This window comes from Octodon degus, unplaced genomic scaffold, assembly GCF_000260255.1.
Source record: "Octodon degus isolate 3935 unplaced genomic scaffold, OctDeg1.0 scaffold00004, whole genome shotgun sequence".
In the NCBI taxonomy this organism is placed as follows: Eukaryota; Metazoa; Chordata; class Mammalia; order Rodentia; family Octodontidae; genus Octodon; species Octodon degus.
The window spans coordinates 34,689,716-34,700,661 of NW_004524580.1; the positions used below are offsets into that span (position 1 = coordinate 34,689,716).

General features: G+C 47.9%; 1 protein-coding gene across 1 annotated transcript in view; it reads right to left on the reverse strand.

The window, feature by feature from the left end:
* Positions 1-10,344, reverse strand: part of Rtcb (RNA 2',3'-cyclic phosphate and 5'-OH ligase) — a gene marked incomplete at its 5' end in the record, with an annotated part of 14,377 nt that extends 4,033 nt beyond the window's left edge. Inside the window, 7 exons of the mRNA XM_023717360.1 lie at positions 7-92; positions 1,738-1,897; positions 4,592-4,748; positions 6,304-6,460; positions 7,254-7,353; positions 8,819-8,886; positions 10,257-10,344. Of these exons, the coding sequence (XP_023573128.1) occupies positions 7-92; positions 1,738-1,897; positions 4,592-4,748; positions 6,304-6,460; positions 7,254-7,353; positions 8,819-8,886; positions 10,257-10,344 (816 nt within the window). The remainder of the gene's footprint in view (positions 1-6; positions 93-1,737; positions 1,898-4,591; positions 4,749-6,303; positions 6,461-7,253; positions 7,354-8,818; positions 8,887-10,256) is intronic.
* Positions 10,345-10,946: the final 602 nt, after the last annotated feature.

Genomic DNA, 10,946 nt, shown 5'->3' on the forward strand with positions numbered 1-10,946 from the left:
TTCTGCGGAGGAGATCCGCGCACAAGCCAACTGCCGGTCATTGACTATGATCTTGTCTCTCTTCATGGCCTTTTCCATAGCCACCAGCGCATCTGGAACAAGAGGACAAGTCCACACCAGAAAGCTTAAATAAATCACACGGGCTGGTGCAGAAAGGCAGGATACACTGCCCTCACTCTATAAAGAAACAAGCAAAAAGCAAGCTTCTCTTTGATGTGCTTCTGACTTCACTCTGCTCACCAGCTTTTATTTGCTGGGCTGGCTGCAGTGCTGCACCGCCGTGACGCCCATGCGTACCCGGGAGGCTGAGGCTCGGGGACTGCCGGCACAGGCCAGCACGGGCCGCTCAGTGACAGCCTGTCTCAGAACAAGATTTTTAAAGAGGGCTGGAGACGTAGCTCAGTCACCGAGCACTGGGCTCACATGTCCTGGGGTGGGCAGGGCTTGGGCATCATCACCTTCCTCAGAGTATGACGACACAAATTACGTGGGAGAAAAAGACATTTGCTGTGTACTGAGGATAAGACGTGTACAAGCAGCAAAACATGGCCTTAGTTCTCCTTGCCAATGTGTGAGTGAATGAAGATCCGAGTAGAAAAGGCTTTTCTTTTGTGGCCGGTTCAGCCCACCCGGGGTCGGGGCTGGCACGGCATGTGTGCTGGGGACTGAACCACGGTCCCTGTGTGCTTGCCTAAGAGGCACTTTAGACCACTGAGCTATCTTGTCTGCCCTAGAAAATGCATTTGTTTCCATTATGGTTTATAAAAATAATTTTTAGGGTGTCCATACAGAAAAAAGCTGGTTGCTAGCACTGTTTGAAAATCAACTCCATGATGGAATGAGAATCAAATCCACAAACTCAGTGGAAAAGTTTGCAAACACTAGCTAGTATTACATCTCTCTGTCAGATTAAAAATTCTAGGGCCAGGATTATAGCTCTGCAGCAAAGTGCCTGCACGGAAAGCTCCAGGTCCCGAGTTTGACTGCTGATACCAAAAAAATAAAAAGTCTAAGGGTCAGGTTAACACAAATTACTAAACTCACAGGATAATACAAAACAAAGCTGAATACAACCTGGATTTCCACACTTATACCTTCTATGTGTTTATGTCTTTTCCTGTATTCGCCCACCCTTCCACACACCCCGTAAACCCTGAGTAACCCATTTCCCTGCTCCCTACTTCTGTGCACGCTATCGCTCTTGTCCTGTGTGTGTGTGTTACACTGCAAGGACCCAGTCCAACACCTCTGAAAGCTTTTCCTGAACACATGCATTTATCTCTTATTTCACCAGTTAGAACCTTCTATCTTTGTCTTTATGAACGTGACCTCTTCTTCATGAGCACTTCAAAGCAAGCTATCTCCCTGCTCCATGCCCAGCTCCACCGCACTCCCTGATCCTGCAGAACAGCCATCACTGTGCATTTGCGAGCACGTGCCGGCTTCAGCCACTCCACAGCTGCACTCTCTCGGCAAGATGGCTGAGTAGATGTCATGACAGCTGGAGCTGACACCAAGAACTTACGAGCCATCGGGCACTCACTTAAGTGCTTTATGTATATCATTTTCTTAACCTTCCAAGAAACTATCACACAAAATAACCATGCCATTTCTTCAGGTGAGAAAGGTAGTTCCGAGGTCACAAAGCAGGGGACCAGGATAAGTCCACACAGCACACTTCAGAGCTGTCCTAGCCACCTGTGTGGTACTGAGTAAAACATAAGGTCTGCACGATACCTGTGGCTACCTGGTGGCCCAGGCCCCGGCTGCCACTGTGGATCATCACGCACACCTGCCCCTTGTGGTCGATGCCCATCTTCTTTGCAGCATATTCATTGAAGATCTCATCCACAACCTGGATTTCTGCATAGTGGTTGCCAGCACCCAGGGTCCCCAGCTGCAAACATACAGAACATCAGATAAAACAGCTTCAGTTCTGGTGTTTCTAAGAAGCCATTTAAAAACCAAGTGGGTGAGGGCCAGCAAGATAGCTCGGGGATCTAAAGCACCTGCTTAGGTAAGCTTAGGAAAAGCGCAGGGACCGCGGTTCAACCACCAGCACCACATGCTGTGCCAGCCCCACCCCCAGGGTAGGGCTGAGCTGGCCACAAAAAAAAAGAAGAAAATTAAGTGGGTGAAAACCACCCACCAGCAACAAAATACCCATAAAAAGTGTTTTGTGCAACAAAAGCTCTAAGCTTTAGCAACATTCCATTAATTTAAATGTTCCACATGACAAAAATAATAGATTAGTTCCTGAAGTCTACTACATCATTATATGCTTGAAGTACATACACCTAAAAGACTTAAAAAGTCAAAAACCCCCCATGCCATTAGGTGGCTCATGCAATGCACAAGAGGAGAGGAAGGGTCACATCCTGTGACAAACACCGGGGAATGGCGACTCTCAGGCAAAGTTCAAGTTCTTACAGTGTCGACACCCGGCACTACCCATCACTGCAGGACACAGCCCAACTGGAGCCAGCGCACGACAGGAAAAGCCAGGGAAGAGCAGTGCTGGCGCAGTCGGGGCCGCCTACTCTTAACTCTCCCACGTTCAATGAAATAACAAGCCCTACAGAGGCCAGAGGGCCTGGCGCAAGGCCACTGGGCCGGAGGCAGAGCTCGGACAAGCCGCTGTCAATTTCAAACGTGGTATGTTCTTACCTCACGGACACCATGAGCTGGTACCTTTGTCTTACATGACAGAGAACTCTGGGTCACAGCTCGCAACTGTCGAAGCCTATCTACATACAAACTTGGCACACACTAAACTTACAATCGTGTTCCATTTTTGTTCTTTGAGTTCATGTTGTTTTTACGAATATATGATCTTTGTGATAGCTTTTCAGAAAAACGATGTTTCTGACACATCTTTTCCACATGGTGGTTTACGGGATCTGCGAACACTGTTTTAAGTGCTTGGTGCTCACTTCAGCAGCACATGTACTAACACCGGAACCCCACAGGGAGGGCCAGCGCGGCCCTGTGCAAGGACGGCACGCGGACTGGAAGTGTTCCTTCCGCACTTCCCAAAAGAAAGATAAAGCTATTCACGTGTACATATGGAATGGCTTGGGTAATCGGACTGCTGATTTCTGCTGGCCTACTGAAAGGAGCAGTCAATGCTTAAATTTTTATTTTTTTCCAATTTCTCGTAACTTTTTTTTAACCATTTATTTCTTTGTTACAGGATCTCACTATGCTGCAGCGTGGACTCACAGTGACCCTCCTGTCTCAGCCTCCCCAGCACTGGGATTGCAGGCATGTGCCACCACGCCCGGTCTCGGTGCCTGGCACAGTACACAGGACCAGGGATCAACCCCGGGTCCTTGTGCTTGCCAGACAGGCCCTTAGAACACAAGCTATCTCCCCAGTCCTGTAACCTTTTTTAAACCAATTTTGCAGGTTTATATCTGATAACCTAAACAACTAACTTAAAGATAACATACAATCAACAACCACTGTCAAATTCCTATTACTTTAATGAAATTTTGTATCTTTTTTTAAAACCATTTTGTATTATTTTTTTAAAAAAATTTGGCCATTTGGGTATATACCTACACAATACCTCAGCAATACCTTTCAGCAAGAAAAACACTGGAAAGACCTGACCCAATTAAGTACGTATGATGAAAATCTATTCCAAGGACTTGTTTTTGAGGCAAAGGCACCACACACCTATTCAATTAAGAAACCGACCCTTACATCACAGGGTGACTTCAGATGCCGAGTGGCAGACACATCCCTCGCCTACGCCATGAACTCATGGGGAACGAGGGCTAGCGATTCAGGCGCCTTCACCTGGCCCTCACAAAGCGCGCCTCCCTGAACCCACGCACCTTTCTCTTTGGCTGCCTTTTCTGGTCACTGTCCTTGACACGTTTCAGGAAACTACATCGACCCTTTGAGCGTCTAATATGCTCAGTGTGCACATTATCCCTCTTGGCCAGTATCTTACCCTGAACTCACTCGCTCACAAGGCCAGCAGCATGCCGGGTAACACTGTGCGCTCTTCCAGCTGTGCCAGTCTGCATGGCATCCCTTCTGGCACGGTACCTGTTCCCTTAAGGTCTACAGTGTCAGCCTTACTGTAGATTCGCATGCATGGGGCCAAAGGAATAGCCTTGTTTTATAAAAGGCCTAGAGAACATACACTGGGTCCCCTTCTCTTTCCCTTTGTGTTACTGTAACATGGTGGTTCTGGTTGAAAGGGCGGAAAATGACATTTAAATAAAGAGATCTACATTCTTTTTCATACACTGAAAATCTCTGCAGGTATGTGTTTTTTGTTTTTTGGCTTTTTTTTTTTTTTTTTTTGTGGAACTGGGGATTGAACTCAGGCCCTTGCGCTTGCCAGGCAAGTACTTATTCCACTGAGCCATCTCCTGGGCCCCCCGTTTTTGTTAAATGGAAAATATACATTATTTCTCATTTCAATAAAATAAAATAAAATTGGAGTGGCTGGGAATATAACTCAGCAGCACAGTGCAGGCCTGGTACCCGAGGTCGTGCGTTCAATTCCCAATACCAAAAAAAAAGCACAAAAATAAAACTGGAAAATCTATCACGTGGCCTATGTCGAGATTACCTGAGGAAGGCCCCTCTTCTTGGCCCTCGCAGAGACCTTGTTGGGGTCGGCCTGCAGCATCCTTCCGTACTCCTCACAGTGCTCCTTGTCCTCGGCCCAGGCATAGCCTTCTCGCAGGGACCAGTCCACGCCCATCTCCAAGGCCTCCTCCAGGTCCCTGGGGAGTAACACGAAGTGCCAGTCACCGCCCGCAGTAGGTCCAGACCAGGAAGGAGCGCGTCTCACCGGGCGGCGGACACACTCACGGAAGCCAGCCCTGTGCTACAGTAATGCTCTCGGCAGCGGCAGCGTTTTGAGTACACTAACCACATAAATAACTGCTATAAGATGGTAAAGGCCTCCCCCGACATGGCTTGATGTTCACACAGCCCCAGCACTTCTCACGCTAAGGGACACATAGTAAGTGCTTACAGGAAAGTAAGCTTTCATCCTCATGTACAGCCAGCCCATTCCAAAGCAAGAGCTTTCAATCTGTTTTCCTCATTACCCCAGATGACAGGCCAGTCAAACATTTTTACATCAAAATTCCCATCTAATAGGCCTGGGAGCTAGCTCAGCAGTGCAGGTGCCTCCCTGGCAACCCCAAGGTGCTGAGTTCAATCCCCGATTAAAAAAAAAAAAAAAAAAAAATCCACATCTAAGATATTGGCAAGGATACATCAGACATCATGTGGAACCACAGAAAAAAGCACCTTCCAATGTAATTTAATTCAAGTGGGTTTTGTGTGGGTAAATTACGTAAAACAGCCAAAACACTATTATATTAATGTTTATAGTTGAAAAGAATATAGAGCACGGAAGAATTTTAAAGATAAAACAGTTTTAAGACAACAGAGAGGGCTGGGGAGATGGTTCAGTGGAATAAGCGCTTCCCTGGCAAGCGCAAGGGCCTGAGTTCAAACCCCGGTTCCGCCTAAAAAAAAAAAAAAAAAGACAACAGAGAAATACCTGTGACTGGGCTGGCAAAACAGCTCAGCACACTAAGCACCCGCTTAGGCAAGAAGCAGGGACTGGGGTTCGATCCCCAGTACAGAACGCTGTGCGGGCCCACCCCAGGCACGCTAAGCCAGCAACCGAGTCCATGTGGTGGCACGTGCCTGCAATCCAGTGCTGGGAGGCTGAAAACAGGGGGGTCACTACAAGTCTGACCTACATGGTGAGACCCTGTTACCCAACACACACACACACACACACACACACACAGAAAAAAAAAGCGAAAGACAGAAAGACAAGCAGGCAAGCTAGATGTGACTCGTTCAACAGTCTGGCTGCTGTAGCACTGTGGAGTTTAAGGCCCTGCTTTATATGAGGTGATGCTCCACAGCAGCCTCGGTGTAGAGCTCGGCCAGGGCAAGCGCCCAACAGGAAGCCAAACAGCCTTTGTCTGAATCCTGACTCCACTTACTAAGCTCGTTACTATCATCTTGCTCCACCTCCATTTCCTTTTGCAAATCAAGGACAGTAACAGAGTAGCTGCCCACAGGAAACAGTAGCACACAGCACCTAACTGGAAGAAGAGCTCGTGAAGGGTCCGTGGCTGTCTCTCCTAAACGGACACTGCTGTGTGCTGCAGACTGCCCTAATGAATGGCAGCTACTATTTCTACTTCCCGAAGGCGACCAAGCAACAGCCGCTTCACGCGTGTCCCAGGATGGACACAAGGCTGAGCGCATGTTTCCTTTCCCCTCACTTACTGAGCACTGTGCGCTTACTTGGCATTCATCGGGATGACCCCCTTGGACCCCACCCCAACAGGAATGTGGTCAAACATCGCTTGGGCCAGCTGCTCCTTCACGGGCTGGACATCGCTCTCATCCAAGTTGGTTCTCAGCAGGCGGACACCGCAGTTGATGTCAAATCCTACACCACCTATAAAATACAGAACAGTCAAATGTAACAAAACTAGGTAGTCAGGCTGCTGTTACCAGAAGCTTCTCACCTTTACTACAGTGTTCAAAAGATATCCATCCTCTTAAAACCAACATAGCCATTCACGCGACTTCTGTGGACTGAAACCGGGCGTCACTGAATTAAGTAACACAAACACTGAAGGCAGGAATGAGCACCCAGTAAGGCGGGACACGGGGACGGAAGAGAGTACTGCACGTCTCCTGATGCCGCCAGGGGTCGGTTATGTCTACTGTCTTTTCCGTAACTGACTCCTAGCTTTCCTGGGCCTTCCTACTGAATGGTTCTGCATTAACTGTGCACCTCATGACTTCCATGTCTTCCACCCAGTAAATACACACCAAAGTGACAACAGCAAACTCAGCACTTACTGCGTGACCAGCACCAGCGCAACACGGCTGAGCTCCGTAAAGCCAGGTGCCAGGTACCATTCCTAGACCTGATCTGTCTTACGAGGCAACTGCATCACAAAGACACAAAATTTGCTAAAGAAATGCTTCCATTTGTTTTTGTGGTCAACGTCTGAGTATTTTTTGGCACTGGGATGGGATCCAAAAGATCTTCAGTAAATATATATGCTTTGCTTGATACTTTAAATTATCCCAAGCATCCACACAAATTTCCTCAGTAAATGAGAGGAAAATAAATGAAAGAATCAGTAAGACTGGAGAGCATACAAGAGAAGCTGTGCTGTCTCAGAAACACCATGACCCACAGGGGGCGCCACACACGCCCGAGGGCTTGCTGACCTCACCTGGAGACACCACTGCTTCCGGGTCGCTCATATCAAAAGCTGCCATGTTCCCAATAGCAAACCCATAGCCTGAGTGGACATCAGGGAGCCCGATGGATCGCTGGAAGAGAATCACAACGTCAAGCAGTCGTTGCAAACTGTCACTGTGGTGGCCCGATGGGCCGGACACTAAGAATCAATATTTTTCCCCTATAAAATCTCTATTGCTGAAAATGAGGATTTTTAATAAGGCCAAATCACAAAGCTAAATACAGTTAGAAAACAAACTTTTTCATAGTCTGACTTTTTTTTTTGTGGAACCGGGGATTGAACTCAGACCCTTACACTTGTCATGGAAGTGCTTATTCTACTGAGCCATCTCCCCGGCCCCTCATAGTCTGACTTTTAACTAAGGAAATTCCTCAGTAACAGCATATAGAAGGACCTCACAGTAGCTTTAATGTATTACCTTATTTGTTTCTGTAATTAGAACAGGGTCTACGGGGTCTATAGGGTCTCACTATGTCAGAATTGTACTGATTCTCCTGTTTTCAGTCTCTAAAGTGCTGGGATTACAGGCGTGTGCCACCACACTCACTCTCAATCACTGTCTCACTGGGCCCCACAGGTGGGGCCAGCACAACACTCCGGGGATCGAACCCCAGCCACTGCGCTCTGGCGCTTTAGCCCGCTGAGCTATCAGGCTGGCCCTATATCATTACTTTTTTTTTGGCAGTCTCGGGGATTGAACTCAGGGCCTTGCGCTTGCCAGGCAAGCATTTATTCTACTGAGCCATCTCCCCGGCCCCATTATTATCTTTTAAAGGTGGTCTCAGGACACTGACACATCACGTTGTGTCAGGTTACAAAGAGGTGGCTGCAGTTTACATTGGTCACTAGACAAATGCAATTTATTTGATGATACGTGTACTGTACACTTTATACATCCAGGGCCTAGAAAAGGAGCCTGCCCTAGGAAGAAAGCAGATCAAATACAGCAAGGCTTTATGGAGACACCCAGGCAGTTAGGAGTTCTTGCCTGCAAAAGTCATGTCCTTTCATCTCCCCCTCACCCACAGCAAACTAACTGGCATACACTGCTGGATAAACCCACTTCCACACGCGCCTCCAGGTGCAGTGTGTATGGCCCACTGCTGCCAGCCAACTTCACCTGTTACTGCCACCACCTCCTTTTCCAATTATGCCCAGAAGAGCTACACGATCCTCTCTCCATCCCTAATTCTAACCCTTAACTTTCACTTCTTTCTGTTCCTTTCCTCTCCAACTGTTCTCTGGAATATGGCCACAACGAAATCTATAATGGTGGTACACAACCCAGAAACAATGATGTCAGTGTGACAAAGAAATACAAACACATAAAAACTACCCCAAGGGATCTCAAGACTCCAGCCAAAGGCAGCAGGAAACTGCAACAGTAATCAGACTCCCAAGATCCCCTGGTTACTGTGACTGCTCAAAGGACACCCTCTCAATGATACCATATTTGTCAGGTATGGTCATTCACCCATCAATAAACTTGAGCCATGGAGAAATATAAATGATTAAGGTTCTGAAGTCTGACTCACATGAACAATTCCAGGCAAGGCTGCCACGTTGCCAATCTGCTTCATGGCTGGCAAGAAGCCGCCAACACCTGGAAACAAACACTGGGTCTTAGCGGGGAAAAAAGCACCTTTGATCTCAGCACAAATACACTCATGTTTCTAGGCTGCATTCCACAAAGGGGCCATGTTAAGGCTTCTAGCACAACCAAATGGGAAAGCTGGTAGAAATGCGAGTGCGAGGGAGCATCCACAGCAAGGCAGCCCATGCACAGGGCAGCCTGACAACTCTGCTAATTAAAAATGCATCACCAGGGTCCTACATACATACTGACAACTTTTGCAAATGTTGTGCTGGGGATACACAATGGAACTGCCAAACTATGGTGTCAGTGTAGAGAAAATGTATTCTCTCAATAGTTCATCCCCCGCCCAAAAAAAAGGATTCATCTAAACGACAGAGAAAGGCAACAGGAAAACCATGGATCTAAAGTCAGGGGCCACAGGGTTCCCATCCAGCTGTGTCACTTGTGTATCACTTTACACAAGTGAGCATACCTTTGTATAAGAGGGTTGGCTTTGGTTTGCTAATCTTAAAAATGAAAGGGGCAGACAGGCACAGTGGCATATGCCTGTAATCCCAGCACTGGAGCTTAGGCAGGGGGATCATTCAAGACCAGCCTAGGTTACAAAAGGAGCTCAAGGCCAGCCTGAACTGCATAGCAAGATCCTGTCTCAAAAAGACCAAAAAAAGAGGCTAAAACTAGGTGATGATTGCTATGTCAGTTTGAGGCAGGGCGTCACTACGCAGTTGAGGCTGTCCTGGAGCTCACTTTGCACCCAGGATGGTCTTACACTCAGAATGATTCTCCTGCCCCAGCCTCCCAAGTGCTGGGATTACAGGCATGCACCATCACACCTGGCTTGTCTTAAGAGAGATTTAAACACCAATCTCTAACCCTCACATGTGAGCAGCCTTGCGAGACAGCGTCCCAAGTCCCACCGTATCAGCGGCACCCTGGTTACACTGCTGGATGTGAAATGTGGCTGGCACCAAGAGGTTGTGTTACGAGGGGCAAAGCAGAAGTACCTGACTTCTCATCATACTTTGACTCACGCATCTGTAAAATCAAGGTAATAGTGGCTATTTTTTTTTTTAACTTCTCTTAAGGACTGCATGAACAACCGATGGAAAGCGCTCATCAAATGCCTGGCACACAGCAGGCACAGACCAAACGAGAGCCACTCCTATCACCCGCCAACGTTAACTGAGACACGAGGCAGGAACTCAGCTCTGAACCCTTTCTACAGGCCCGAGTGGCTAAGGAAAGCCAGTTCTCTGGTTTGTTTCAAGTCTTGATAATTTATTGATAGTATTTTTAAAGTGGCAATTATTTGAGGCGCCACTTATTCAGGCTACACGTTAGGGGTCGCTTGTACCACAGGTGAAACTACCACTCACCGCCCCCGCGACAGGCGTTCCTTAACTCCTCAAACATTAACTTCTCCAAGGCATCGTTCACATAGAAAACGCCTTCCACCTGGAGGCAAAGAAAGCAAAATCAATGTCTGAGCACACGTATCTCACTCAGAACAGGCACAATGGATAGAACAATCATACACCACGGTTTGCTTTACCTGTTTACCCAACTTTCTTATTGCCTTCAACAAGAGGAAAACTTCCTGTCGACGACTAAAAGATGTTCAAAGGGTTTCAGATTTTGGAATATTTCAGGTTTGGGATTTTTTGATTGGGGATGTCCACAAGTACAGTCCATGCAAATAATCCAAAAACTTCCGAAGTTGCAAACAGTTCTGGTCCCAAACACTCCGGATGAAGGCTGAGCCACGTGTGTTTTGCAAGGTTGACACACCACTTTGAGACAAGCAGTAGGCTCACCCAGGTTTACACCTCACCCAGACGTACGTGTGACAACATCGCACGGAGCCCATGGCGTGTACGATTCTTACCGTCGATTAAACTACAAAATAACCACCAGCTCCCTCTCCCCAAACCGAAGGGAAAACCGAGCACGGTCGCCTCTGCAGGCTTCTCCGCGCCCAGCACTGACGGAGGGCGAAGCGGCCACGGGGCTTCTCCGCGGCGGCGGCCTCGGGCGCAGGCAGAGCTCCCGCCCGCCCGCGTCCCCGC